The 15,099-nt window shown below is 42.5% G+C and overlaps 1 protein-coding gene across 1 annotated transcript in view; it reads left to right on the plus strand.

Annotated features, from left to right (window-relative positions):
- jph1a (junctophilin 1a) overlaps nt 1-15,099 on the plus strand; it is a 35,310-nt gene extending 20,211 nt beyond the window's left edge. The window contains exons 4-7 of the mRNA XM_085172079.1: nt 5,938-6,056; nt 11,722-12,455; nt 13,369-13,465; nt 13,635-15,099. Of these exons, the coding sequence (XP_085028205.1) occupies nt 5,938-6,056; nt 11,722-12,455; nt 13,369-13,449 (934 nt within the window). The 3' untranslated portion in view covers nt 13,450-13,465; nt 13,635-15,099. The remainder of the gene's footprint in view (nt 1-5,937; nt 6,057-11,721; nt 12,456-13,368; nt 13,466-13,634) is intronic.

The raw sequence follows: 15,099 nt of genomic DNA on the forward strand, positions 1-15,099 counted from the left end.
ATCGCCATGGCTTGATTTGCATGGGAGCCTTGTATGTGTGTTTGCAATGTCAGTGTTGGAGCAGCTTGAATTCATGTTAAGCAACAGGAAAAACAATTCTTATCAGTTCTTATCAGTACTGATTATTCTGTAAAGGTTAATAAATATAGAATACTTTCCTTATTTTATCTGATATTATTTTAATGTGAATTTTAATGTTCAATGCACATTTGTTCTCCTTATATCTAATACAGCAACACAATTTAAATGTCAGCACTAATTCTTACACCAGAATCGTCTTGGTCCTAAATTTAAAATTGTTACACCTACTCTGTGGGACCATAGAAGGTATGTAAACTTTATTTGGTGTCTACTGTTAATTAAGGCAATTGCCTAATCAGCCACTCACATGCCAGCAACTCAGTGCATTTAGGCACGTAAACATGGACAAAATGACCCTGCTGAAGTTCAAAGTGAACATCAGAATGGGGAAAGAAGGTGATTTAAATGACTTTAAACATGGCATTGCATTTCAGAAGATGTTGATCTACTGGGAGTTTTCACACAATCCATCTCTAGGGTTTACAGAGAATGGTCTGAAAAAGACAAGATACGCAGTGAGCGTCAGTTCTCTGGGTGAAAAATGACTTGTTGGTGTCAAAAGTCAGAGTAAAATAGCCAGACTGCTGACAGGCAGCATCTCTGAACATACAACACTTGAAGCAGTTGGGTTACAGCAGCAGAAGAGCACACTTCTGTAAACTAAGAACAAGAAACTGAAGCTTTGATTCACACAGGCACACTGCGATTGGAAAGAAGATGACTGGAAAATCGCTGCTGATGAGTCTCAATTTTTTTTCTGCGACATTTAAAGGGTAGGGTCAGAATTTGGAATAGAAAGCATGGATTCAACTCACTCTTTATCAATGGCTCAGGCTGGTGCTGGTGGCGGTGTGGTATTGTGTGGGATATTTTCATGGCACATTTGGGCCTTTTAGTACGCGCCATGTCACCAAGCTCCAATCACCATTGGATCACCTTTGGATTGAATATGAAAATACCTCAAACTTTTAAATATCTAACAGTTAATCGATATATTGTAAGATAACCATTAATGAAATAGGAACATGGTTCCATTGCTAACTTTTTCTAAGGATTGTATGTCATTCTTATATACAGGTTAGCTTGTGAGATATTTAATAACTACTTTGTCTTTTTACTGGAATTTTTTTTAAATTTGATGTCCCAGTATTTTTTAGTAACTCATTATTAGTTCCCGATCTCTTATATGAGTTACTTGTCACTTTATATGTATATAATATGTATAAAATAAATATTTAGGAACACATAGGTGAACTGAGTGAATCTGAATTGACATATTTGTCAAAAGTCTTTTTTTTTTAATCATCAAGCCTCTCATATTTTCATTGCTTATATTTGCTTTTGCTCAACTGGAAAAGCAAATATAAGCTGTTTCTCTGCTGCGAATTCTTTAGCCAACATCACTCCCTCCCCCTCTGTGTCATTAGCTGTATCAGCTGTGGCCATATTTCACCAAAAGTGTTGACACAGAGCTGAGGTCTGAATCCCCGCCACTGCCCTTCACCAAAACCAGAGGGATCATCTCAGTAAGAGATTCTGTGTCACTCTCTCAACACGCCCAAGGATTCATAACGACACGAAGAGCGTATCAGGACTTCAACATATCAGAGGTCCAAGCATGTACCACAGATCAGTGCCGTGTTGAGAAGAACACGATGAAATCCTGATAGATTCACATACCTGCATGTTACGCCCGTTACCCGATGAGGGTTAGGCGAGGTGGAGGGTTCACTTTATAGCTCTTGAGTAGAAAATACCAGCGGGAGATTAGGTCTGTTTGTAATCCACAGCCAAAAATGTTGGCAAAGTTTGGGGATTTTCCTGTTTAATCAAAACTGATTCTACTCATTCTTCTTCCCAGAAATGAAGTCTGTTTGGGAACAGCTTCTCAGTTTGTCTCTACCTGTTAGTTCAACCTCTATGAAAAATACAAAATCTGAGAGGGAGGAAAAAATGATGTCATGATGGCAGAAATCAGAAATTGGCAAATAGTACAGAATCATTGCTATTTTTTCCACACATATTTAACACCATGATTACTCGATTAATTGCAGGACTTTATTTTACATACTCCTCTTAGTCAACATGGTGTTAAACATTGGTTGCCTAAACACTGTCACATGCTACCTACATATCACACCTACGGGAGCTGCTCTATCATGGAAGCCCGTGTCATGAAGCTCCAGGCACACAGTTTTTTTCGCTGATGTTAATTTCAGAGGAGGTTTGAGCCTCTGCAGTCACTGAGTCTTTGCCTCAGCAACCTCGTTGATGTGTATGGATAGGTCTGTGCATACTGTGGCATATCAGGGAGAACAAAGCTTTCAGTCTGACAGTGAAATAAAAACAGAGTAACAGTACGAAAAAAAAGGCAATACAAAACAGAAGAAAGGACTGAGCACAGAGCCCATCCCCTCCAAACATCAGTACAATACATGTTATCGGTCAGACATGAGCGTGCATAAATATTTCCATTATACAGCAACACAGCTCTCTCTTCAGCATAATGTTAGCTTATCTCATAATAACAGCCACTCCATCTTTCCCTTTGAACCTCATTTGCAAAAGCTATTGTGTCCCCCACTGCTGCAGCCCCTGGTAATATGAGCCAAGGCCTCAGTCCGAGAATAATTCCTGAATAATTTCAGAGTCGGTTTTAGCTAACCGCTAATGGTGTTAGTCATGCTTGAGTAATCCTGAATTAGCACCAGCCGGGAATTCAATAGCAGCCTTGCATGGATATATGTGCGGGGCAAGCTAAGTGCTAATTTGTGCAGACTGTCTGTGCTGCTGCTTTGGAGCAGGGATTGTTTGGCCAAAATATAGGACAGCAGTTTCTGTTAATTTATTATATCCTTTCATGCACTGATTTGTGCACGCAGAGTAGACAAATGGAACATGACCCTTGCTTTGTAGTAGCAATAGTTTGCTCTTGGTTGTGGGCAAATAAAGAGAGTAATGGAGTTTAAAGGATAGCTGTTGTCTATCACAGACAAGGTAAAGACTCATCTAATATCTTGTACTAGTAAGCATTCCAGTTAAGCTATCAAGCTTGGATTGAGGGGAAAGGGGAATAGGTTAGTGTGGTAAAGAGCAGAAAAATGACAGAAAATAAAAACAGGATGGGTGCAGAGGGGACCGAAAGGCAATAGAGGGGTTCAAAACTATGCCAGCATATGTGAAAGAGATTTCTCAAATAGGCCATAGCCTAGGGAGTGATGGACGGAAGCCTCACTATTGGGAATTTGCACACACACACACACACACACAACAGGCACATACACACATAATACTGTATTCAGCACGCGACCGAGGCATAACAGCCCTTATAGCGTGATGCACCGTGCTGCCTGTGGCCTGAGGACTGAAATTTAACCCTACAGTAAAATTAGAGGGGCTGAGATGCATACCTCAGCAGTTCTAAATGCCGAAGAGTCTTTAAAGGGGCAGCCTCTCGCCCCCTCTTTCTTTCTCTTGCTCCCACTTTTCTCCTTTGGCTCAGTTATTCTCTCCTCCCCCCCCCCTTCTTTTTCTCCCCCATGTTTCAAATACACACAGACAGAAAGACCATTCGCCACACTCGTTGCCAAACTGACTCAACTGTTTTCACACTCTTCATTTGTCACATTAATGAAACAGCCAGCCGCAAGGGTTTATCAATATCATCTCACAGATGACGCTCCAGAAGGAGTCACTTCAAGGTTTTGCACCCTTTTAAGGCTTTGTCCAAATGTCTACAAACTGCCAAGTGTGTCTGTGCGTGACAGCCTGCGCGTGTGCAAGCAGGCTCCCCAGCATCCCCCCACAGGTCTGTCTGCACAACCCAAAAGCTAGACGTGAACAGGTGTTGCTTTGTATTCATGGGCAGACTGTCTTACAAGTCGCCGCTCCAAAAACTTTCTCCAAGGTCACTCCTGAGTTTGCGTTTGTTTGTTGTTTACCCAGGTTTTTTTTTTTCATTTCCTCTACCATGGCAAAGACAGTGCATTTCATTTCATAATGTGTGAAGAGTTTGTTTTCATGCATACTTTGGCTCTCTGTTGGAAGGATTTGCATGCCACTAACTGGCTGGGGTGATGCATGCTGTACAGAGAGCTATCATCTGCTCGGTGAAGCATTTTGCTGTCTTTCCGCTCAGATTTTTATGGCTGCAATTCTCACAGCTCATTACCACATCGGGAGCTCCTATTGGGGAAAACCCTCGAATATATCTACAGGGTGATCTAGATGTTTCCCTCAGAAGCAGGAAGATGAATGAATCCGCAAAAGTCACATGTAAAAAGTGAACAACAGTTATTACAGGCTTCTCACTCCATGAACTGTCCATGTGTACAGTGCAAGTTTAATTAAGTTGCTATATGTCAGGCAAAAAAAAGAACCATGCATTTCATCTCCGTCTTCTACATGCCCATGTTTTCTCACCTTCAATTTCACTCTCCTCTTGTCCCAGTGCTCTATCACACCTCTACTCCCATCATTCTCCGCCTGTCACCTCCCACCACCAGATATCCTGTCTGGGAACAGTCTGCATCACTTCCTCTGTCTGGCCATGAATTAATGCCCACTCCTCTGTGAAGCTCCTTAGGACATGCCATGGGCATGCTGTATACATTCGAGGCACATTCATGCTTCCATTCACATAGCAGGATATTTCACACATTGCAGAAATAGAAGCCTTGGTGTCCTTCTGATAGCATGTGCGGCGAGCAGTATGCATGTCAGTGGTGTGATGTAACTGGAATGCTTTATTGTCAATTTTTAGCTGCCTTAGCTTTCTTGAGGAAGACAATGAATGCTACAGTGTGCCTGGTATGAGCCACACCAGTGAAATTCCTGTAGCGCAGCAAGAACCGAGGCATTATGAGTTATACTGTTAAAGAGTCTTGAATCCGAATTTTTATCTGCAGCTGGTCAAACATACCCTCAGCATGTCCTTTGTCTGTTTGCTTATTTCTTGGTTCCTCATGAATTTTAATATCTTAATGTTCCTGTCCTCTGAAGCAGGACAGCCCCAGAGTCCAAGGACAGAAATAGAGACATCTGTCCGGATGGGGTCACTCTAACAGCAAGACGGTGGGAGGGAGGGGAGGAGTGGGGATGCAGAGGGATGATGGCATGAGCCAATAGACGGATGAAGCAGGATCGGGGGAAAAAACAAAACAGGAGCATTGATTGAAAGAGAGAACACAGGACAGTGCGAGATAGATGGATGAGTGGGGTTAAGCAGGGCAGCGGGCACAGCTGTCAATTCTTAAAGTGATACTTGAACTTCCCATCTAGATCCTCATGTTCCTCGTTGCACTTGTCTCATATCACTTGAGCATTTTTTGTCACTGTCATTTTTATATTTAAGTGAGTAATCAACTTTAATTGATGATCTTTATGTGTTTGTTTGGTCTCTTTATTTTTAAATAACCGCAGTGGTAGAAGAGAGAGAGAGACATCTTCGTTCCCTGGCACAGAGATACTGCCTATAGCCATGGTTTGCGTTTTTCACATGTGGACACGCACAATATCTCTCAGCTGAGTTTTTTTTTAAGGCTTTGTTAAGCTGGTCACCCTTGGCCTCTCTCTGCTTCATCACAGCACATGTCCATAATACCCCTATATTGATCTCAAAACATGTTACTCTTCTGTCTCTTGATATTTTTTTTATGTTATTTTATGTCTAGATCTGAAAAAGGTTTAAATACAAGGTTCTTTGATGATTGATGACTGATAAAGAGCAGCAGGTTACGCTGGCACTGCCCACCAGTGTTCCCGTTATATGGCTGTGTTGTTACTGTGGACATGGTGGAGAGCAGCTCTTCATTGTTTCCATTTTTCTAACACTTATTTTTGTTTATGCATTCACAGAACAGCCCATGCTAGGACAAAAAGTGAGGCTGCAGACCAGGCCGCGATCTCTGCGGTGCATGAATCTGAAATTGCCAGGGCGGTTGCCCGGGAGCTCTCACCCAACTTCTACCAGCCAGGTAATCTTACTTGTGTCCTTGTTATGCTTCATGTTTCCATCACAGGCTTTTAGAGTGTGTTAATTATCTACCATTACTATTTTATGGTCGGAATACAAATCAGACTGCAGGTGTGCTAAAGCAGCACTGAATCTGCAGTTAATGCAAAGACTGTCGCAGGAGCCCGAATGTGATTCACACCCATCGGTGGGACATTGACAAAAATCAAGCTGATCTAAAATCCAACAACTAATTTGTCCATGAAAACACATTTTTGGGACTGGGTAATGGGTAAGGGGTTGGGTACTGTGTGTGAATGATGGTATTTGCATAGTTTTAAGGTTGTTTGCACTGACTGTGTGTCACTCATTACTGTCTGTGTCAGTAATGAGCTTGTTCTGGGTGCACAAAAGAGCAGGGACTGGAGTTCAGGGTCTGTAATCGAAGACTAGAGGTACTGAAGATGATTTGTAGCACCACAATGGAGGACTGTGTTTGTGCTTAGACAAAGCACAGTCGGCTACTGTTTTCTGGCCGAAAGCTTTGTCTTAGCCCTCAAAGGCCTGCAGTAACAGCTCAGATATGCCTGCTAAAATTTGCAGTGATAAACTCTGATCAAAAAAAAGTGTGAATGTAAAACATGTCTGTTCTTTTTTTTTTTTTTGCATTACATAAACTCGTCCTTTGGTGGAGTGTAGAAATGGCTTATGGGTGGTTGTGAGTTAAATCAATAAAGGTCTTTTGTTCCTAATACCGGACAGGACGTGAAGCATGACCAGCTAACCCTTTCACACTATACACTAGTTCACAGTTGAGACGTCAACTCAACTCTTTATGTAATTTACGATAAGATAAATTTACGATAAAGATTTAAGATGAGCTGAGCTTTAGGGTCATATCCTACTGTATTAATAGTCAGAGAGCGAGGTGTGTTTTTGCTAAAAACCTTGTGGTGCAGGTGGGCTCCAGGTAAAACACTGAATCCCAGAGAGGTGCTATTGCACACCTTTTTATTTTTGTTTTGTTTATTTATATTTACAGTGCAAGACCTATACTATGCTTTCCTCTTCCACTTGGTGTAATATATTTACGCCTATGAGCTCGTGACCTTGGGTGTTTGCCAAAAGCCACCGCAAAATAGAGGGTGAGAAATAGATTGACAATGGGACCCATTCAAGCATGTCCCTTCACTAAGCCGCAGAAATGGCCAGCCAGGGAGCTAGAGACATCGGGAGACTTGTTTGTGTTGTGGAAAACAGTGGTCATGCTTGGCAGGCTGGGTGATCTCCGGGTTCACAAGTCTGTGCGGAGAGTGTCCTTGCCTTATAAGTCGGATCATGAATGAGAGAGTGGCCGATGTCATAATAATGTGCGGCGCAGGGCGACATCTGAGCCGCAGCATTTAAACGTTCAAGTTACGTAAGCGTGTCTGGTAAACCCAGCTGACAGCCAGAGGGGCACCTGCAAAGAGTCAAATCGCTTATTAATTTATATCTTGTTTATGAACAAGCTGGTTTTTGTAGAGTCTAGCTCAGATTTTCTAGAATTGTTGCTGGTTTGTGCCCTGCCCTTTTGGTAATTAGGTCATGTTCGAGTGTAAATAGCTACCCCTATTTGCAGCTTTTTTGTAAGGCGACTACAGCAGTTGTTGCTCTCAATTATGGAAAAAGTTATTTAGAATATTTTTTCTGTTATAACCTTGTTTGTCATGATGTTACAGTGAGGCAAAGATGTTCAAACTCAAATCCTCTAGGGTAGCAACAACGGGCCCAAGCCCCCTGTTGTTCATAACTGGCATTTTGTACTCATAGGAGATTATCACCAAGATTAGGAGTGTGTACTTCAAAAGCAATGTGAGGGTCATAGGGAACGGGACCCTGACCTTTATGATTGATTCACACACAGCACCCTGGAGGGGCAGTAGAGAGGGTTAGCTGGGTGTGGCCTGTGGCGTGACGTTAATTGGGCTATATTTGGTGCCGATGTGTGCTCACTGGTGTCTAATGGAGACATAGCTGAAATCCTTATGCACTGAGACGAGCTCAGTCCCGCACTCGCCCCCTCCATTGGGCCGAGGCAGAGCAGCTGTTCCTTCCTTCAATGGGTCGTAGAGGGGGTGGGGGGGGTTGCTGGAGGGTGAGGGGACCAGCAGGGGGTCCTGCTCTGCCCTGTTTGACCCGGTCAAGGTGCACTTGGACCTGGCGGAACCATAAAAGCCTCGACCTGTCAAGGCTGAAAATCAGACGTGGGCAGGTGCTGCTGTTTATTCATAGCAGCAGGTGTGCAGTAAGTTTTACCGCAGTAGCTCATGTGAAGTTTAAAGTAAATCAGAAACTTCTTTTGACTTTCAGGGATACAGGATATAAATTGCCTTACGTGACTGACCAGATTTCAAAAACTATTTATGTGTCCCACTTTTTTGAAATGGTCGTAATCAAAAAGTAGAATAAGGCAGACAGGCAGAGACAAAACATTGCATTACGGTGGCGATATATTACTGTCAGTCCCTCCTGTCAGCGTGTGTGCATGTGAGGCCTTCAAGGTTCTTCTTTGCATGTGGGCTTTTGCAAACAAAGCACAGTCAGACAGTGATCACATTCACCCATTAGCAAATGACAGTAGGGAAATCTTTTATTTACATAATTTCAAATGCATACAGATGGGTAACAAATCAAAAGGGAAAAAAAAACCTAAAGCATATTAGCAATGTGTTGAGCCTCTCTGGAAACCTACTGAAGGGATTGAACGTGATTCATCTAAAATATATAGAGAGAGTAAAGAGGCTAATATCTGGTGACTGTAAAAACCATAGCATAAAATATTCATCCTTTTTTTATACTCATAAAAGCATTCAGTGACCCCCTTAATGCCCTGTGAATGGGGGCACTGTAATCCTGGAAAAGACCACTTTCTTTATCGGATAGGTGATCACAGAGAAATGCCTTGTATTGATTTGCAGTGATCCTTCCCTCTAAGTGGGGGACAAGTGGATCCAAGCCTTGCCATCAAAATCCCCTCACAGCGTGTCCTCATAGTGCGGGGTCAAGGGTTCAGCTTTTTCTTTAGTTTGTCACTAATTTCTGCATGTGTCTGCGTAGGCTATGTAACCGTAGTGAATGTAATCTGGCCAAACAATAACAGCTCCCTCTGCCCATCTGCCAGTGTGAGTAGGAGGAAGAAAGAGAAAATCTCAAAAGCTGCAAATGGAGTTATGAATCTTAAATCTAACAGAGCAAGCTGAGATCCCAGCACATAGAACAGACTAATACATGTGCAACGCATGTATAAAGCAGTATATCCATGTAAGAATACATTAAACAAAAGCAAATGAGTCGTCAAAGCAGATAAACCAGGAATTTTCATTTAACTACCGTGTGGAAAAATAAAGCTAGGTGGCAAAGTTTGCTATGTGGAAGTGTGCATTTCCATGTAGACCTGTCATCATTCATCCAAAAACTCTTGACTCCTATGAGCCTTAAGCTGAGGTGTACTCAGATGCACAATGGCAGCAGATGTGATAGTCGCATATACTGTACTCCACCCCCACCCCCCCGCCTCCCCCCATTACACATAAACATTGATGCCCGCACTTACCCCGGCCCCAGGCTTTTCCCCCTGCTACCGCTGTTCATCTCATATTAAGGACAGGGGTGGCTAGGTCTTAAGCAGCCAATCTGTTGTGTTTTGTGTGTGTGTGATCTTGTGCGTGTGGGTGCCAGAGAGAGGGAAAGAGCGTGTGTTTTGCTAAGAGTGCAGTGGAGCAGAAAATGTGCTGTGGATTAACATAAACTGAACTGGCATCCTGCAGCTTAAACAAAAGCTCGCATTCAAATAAACCTCAAAGATACAACAATCGTGTGAGAAGAAAGTAAAGTGTTTGAGTTATTGAAAATAAATAAGTTGAGGATACAAAAAAAATCTCCCTTATGCTGAAACTCGCATTTTTATCTGTGTTTGTATCTCAAGTATTTTTGTTTTGGTCATGGCTGGGTATCATGGCCTATTTTAATGACCCTCTTTGAGAAGGCTGCAGACTCAGCCCAGTTGATCAATGTTCGCAACGGAAAGAAACACCACAGGCATTTGGGTAACCAGTACATGTTCCAGCTGACCTGGCAGGATTCCTTGGAAGAGCAGCTCTAATAAATCTTCACTAACTTGTCAAGAGGATGTAGACATCCTGAAATATCTACAAAACAATCATAAATATATCCTGTACATTCACAAGTCTTATTTTGAAACAGGAAAAGCATGATCGGCATAGTTTGGAATTGAGAATGGCTGCAGAAGTGTAGATTTTCCTGACGCCCAGTGTTGTGGTCCTCTATCTGTTTGAGGCTGTGATGTTGGGGAGGGGGGAGTGTTTAAGTGCCAAGAACCATTCAGAAAATGCCTGGAACCTCTTGAAGGAATCCGTCCCCATCCATAGTGAAATTGCCTGGATCCGCCCACGAGGCCCTAACTCTTATTGAGCTATGGTGTGAAATTAAGCTCAGCAGATATATTAAGCCCCACAGATGTTCAAATGTCCCTATGTCTGTTTGTAGTGGGTCTTATTGGTTGTGGTGCCTATGAAACAAATTAGGCTGCCACGCAGCTGAAAAGTACTTTGAGCTTAAGAGTACTGAGGCCCGAAAGATTCCCCAGTAAGGCCGATTACACTCATATGAGACCGGATAGACTTGTTACCTTCTGGATTTGCGTAATTGTTCCAAGAACTGATGAGTGGCAAATTAATGTTAACTCTTTGAGACTAAATTGTACTGTGCAAGCTTAATTGGTGTCAGGCATGTATGAGACAAGACTGATCTCTGAGATCAACCATTTTCCAGCTCAGTGAGTCTGTGCTGAACGAGACAACGTGCAGATAGAGCATAACAGCCAATTTTTTTTTCTCTATAACTCCTTTATTTATTTCTATCATATGGAATGCAGAGAATCATTTTCTGCTCATACCGCCTGATATACTTCAAACAAAGCAACATTATCCCTCCTCTTAGTCACTCTGACACCATCTAATTCAGGCGAAGGGGAGAAAAACAGGCGAACAAAGAGCTTAATGTCTCTAATAAATGTTAATTCAGCAGGAGAACAGAAGGGACAGATAAGGTGTCACTTTACCCACATGCGAAATTACATTTACATTCAGCTTTATTGTCTGCACGTTAGAAAGGATATTAGAGGAGATTTCAACATCTACATAGTTGAAAGAGAAGTTTTCATTTAGTCTCGAAGTCCGTGAGCGTCCACTAACCCAGGCAGTCCAAAAGCTCTTTCTGTAGTAAAAGGAATGATCTTCCTCGCATCAAAGCGTGTCAGTGCTGTACCTCGGGGTCACCTCTCATTATCTGCGTGGCCATATTGGATGCTAAGAACTGAAAAGACCTTCCAGGAAAGCGACATACTGATAAAAGAGAATGACTGATGATGAAGATGAGCATGCAGGGGAGGCTTTCTTTGTGAAAAGGGTGTTTGTGACCTTGCATTAATCAGTCCATTTCTTTCTGTCTCCCCGTGACCCTCTTTTCTAGGCTTTGCGGAGTTATTGAATTTCAATATAATGTTGATGAATATTTTATTTGAAAGTTTAACTGCGCTTGAGGGTGGATGTGGTTTAAATTTCATCTGTATGTTGAAGGCAAACAGTATGTCACGTTAATGCGTTTTACCTGTCTCCCCTCTTCAGGTCCCGACTATGTAAAACAGCAGTTAAAGGAGCCAGTGGAGATTAAAGAGGTCCCTGTTGAAAAGAAGGACAGCTCTCCGAGAGATTCTCCCCACTTTTACCGAAAAGGCACAACGCCTCCCCACTCTCCTGCGACCAGCCCTGCAACCACACCGCCCCCCTCACCTCACTCCAGCAAGAAGAAAGGACAGCAAACCAACAACAGCACCAGCCGCAAAACCAGCAAAGAAGAAAAACCTTCCCGCAAGATTAGCAAAGAAGAGAAACTAAGTCAGAAGACCAGCAAGGATGAGCGGTCTAGTAGGAAGCTGAGTAAAGAAGAACGGCAGCCCGTCACCGATGGGCCCAAAGCTTCTCAGGCCCAAATCGAGGCTCCACCTAAACCCACTAAAGTTCAGCAACCCACCCCAGCATCTGTGCCCCCTTCACAGCCTCCTGCAATTCCAGTCAATGGCCAGCTCCACACTGAATATCACAGTTACTACGTCAAGGCCCCTACAAGGGTCCCTCCACCCCCAGAACCTGAAGATCCAGAAGAAGAGCCTAGTGCCCTGGCTTTGGCACGTATGCCCCCACAACCCCCTAGATCTTTTAGTACACCCACTCCTAAGCCAGCATCTATACGGGATAGCAAGACCGACCAGAAACTCAGGAAGCAGGATTCCCTAAAGCCAAAGAGCCTCGCGGACACAAAGAAAGCAAGCATGGAAATCGCAGAAAGCACGGAAGAAACAGTAAGTGACAGGATGGGAAAGTGTGCTTTAAAGCAAAGGTTTTGGAAAAATATCTGACTTAAACACACATTTGTGCTTTTTTGCTGAAAGTTGTGTTGTAAATGAGAAGCTACACCCAGTAGTGGATTAGCTTAGTTTAGCACAAAGGTGGGACACAAACACATATCTCATTAACCAATCTGTCTAAAGCAGGTTTAAATATCAGACTCATTCTAGGTAGCTTCTGGAGTAGTTGTCTGATGACTAATTCCAGTTGAAAATATGAAATAATGACTGATTACCCAAACTTTTAATCTTATATTGTACTATAAATCTGAACTGCAACAACTCTTTGAAAGATAAAGGTAGCGTGATACCCTCAATACCACTTTATTCTTTATATTTTATTGATTCACATTCATGTTTTGACTTTGAAACATGGCCTGTATATAAAAGATGGATGTCTGCAAACGCGAAAGAGGATGAACTTTTGGAACTTGGAAACTGCAATATGACAGTTTTTCTCCCCACATGACTTGATGACTTTATGACTTGAATAAACATTTACCTAGGAGATGATGAGCTCAATTGCTAGCTTAAAGTCTTATTTAATACAGAATGACGTTCATTTAATACTTGTGTAAATCATTTAAAATAAAATAGATGCTAAATCAGGATGTGCTTTAGGGTAGACTTTCCTGGATTTTTTTTTTTTTACTTTTTCATTTATGTCACTTGTGACATTTGGTTTGAAAAGTCTGAAATGTCCACAACTCTAGACTCTAGGCTCAGTGAATCAGTGGGTGGTGCCATGGTGGCTATGCCATCTTTTATATACAGGGATCCTAACACGTTACATGTTGAGGTCTCATTACAGTACAGATCATTTGATTCCCTACTGTACGATTTTTATAGATTTTGTCATTTTTTGCAGGGTCCTAACTCAATCCTTGTTGCTATGGTAATGCTGTTGAATATTGGCCTCGCAATTATATTTGTCCATTTTCTGACATGATGATGCTGTGTCTCAGGTAAGCTGATTTACTGTATTGTTTCATCCCATATTTGCTCTCCAACAGAAATCAATGATCACAGCATGAATTAATGTCTCGACTCCTTGATGCGCCTCAGCGTGCATCTGAAATGTGACAGGGCTCAATTAAATCCAGAAAGTTACAAACAAACTGTCTTATGTTCCAGCGGAACCATGGCAACTGGTACAGTTGCATCGTCGGCCTTGAAACATGAAAATGCCGCCAGTGAAACACGGGGATGGCCAAAGGAATCAGCATGAAACCGAAGAGAATCGAGAGGAAGGCAACGATAACACCAACCTGACACTGGCCTTGTTTAGGGCCAGCCCCGTGAATTAGCACTCCTTTGGCTTCTCTAAAAGCTAAAGTGAAATGTTGTGTCTAGTGCGATAAAGAAAATGTTTAAAAATTGCAACCAAACATACGCAATCTAAAAAAAAAATATACATATAATGAAAAAAAAAAGAAGAAGACGTAATTGAAACCCACACATGTGCTGATCCAAGCACAGGTCTCTGTAGCCCACTTCCACTGCCTTGGCAGCGATAGCAGTGGGCTGACGGACTGTGCTGGAAGAGTGTGGAGATGCACTTTTAGATGACGGGAGCAAACAGCTGCCTTTCTATTTTGCCATCTGACGTTTTGATGGGGAGATGTGAGCCCAGCTCGAGGGCTGGGGGAAGGGGTTGAAGAGGGGGGACGGTCGCAGCAGGAGTGCGCTTTGGGTGTTTGGAGAGTTTTCTGGGGTTCTAGCCACTCTTGCAAGAGGAAAGTGGGCATGGCCGCTGCCAGGAGTCAGTGCTAGCACGGTCACTAGCCAGTCTTACTCTGTTAACCCAAACATCACTGCACCTTTCTCAAGCTCCGTCCTTTGTGATCCAGGATACACTGCTTTGAAACACTCCCCGTGCATGGTACAGTTTTGAACACTTTGTTTTTCTTTCTTTTTTGTTCTAACGTAGTTTTTTGTTCATAGATGTTCTATCAATGTTGGTTACCTGCCGTCATTTGCTTGTAGAAATCTGTTCTCTTCTCGGAACTAATAAATACATTTTGCTTTCCCTTTGTTCATTTCCAACAATTGAGCTGTAATTTGACGTTACACAACCGCGTAACTGAAAGTGCAATATGTTTATACTTTCAAAAGGTTAGAGTACGGCCATTATGAACATCCTTTTTTATTTCCATTTTTTTTGTGAGACTCGCATCTTTTTAATAGGCTGGTTTTGAGAGAAGTGGTAATTTACAGCAGTCATTATGATTAGGAAAGCAGTACTTTAGAAGCTCGCTCACTCTGAGGGTAACAAATGTCTTATTTATGAAATTGGAAGGAAAATTATTTCATTGTATTTATTTCATCTACACGCGTAGACCATTTAGCTTGGATTTCGTCACTATTCTTTGCTTTCACTATACCGATAAGATGCAAAAACGCAGCTCGCACAGCTGCTTGTGTAAGCCCAGAAATGCTTGCTTGCTTGCTTATGAGACTGGATCAAGACAGTTTTGTGGACAGTTTATTCAGGTCAAGGCCATGGGGAATGTGGCTGCAGGGAGAAGAGAGATGCCTTCAAAAGTCTTTAACAGTACTACTGTTTACCTCAAAAATGATGAGGAAGCGGGGGGGGGGG

Source organism: Neolamprologus multifasciatus, chromosome 9, assembly GCF_963576455.1.
Source record: "Neolamprologus multifasciatus chromosome 9, fNeoMul1.2, whole genome shotgun sequence".
Lineage (NCBI taxonomy): Eukaryota > Metazoa > Chordata > Actinopteri > Cichliformes > Cichlidae > Neolamprologus > Neolamprologus multifasciatus.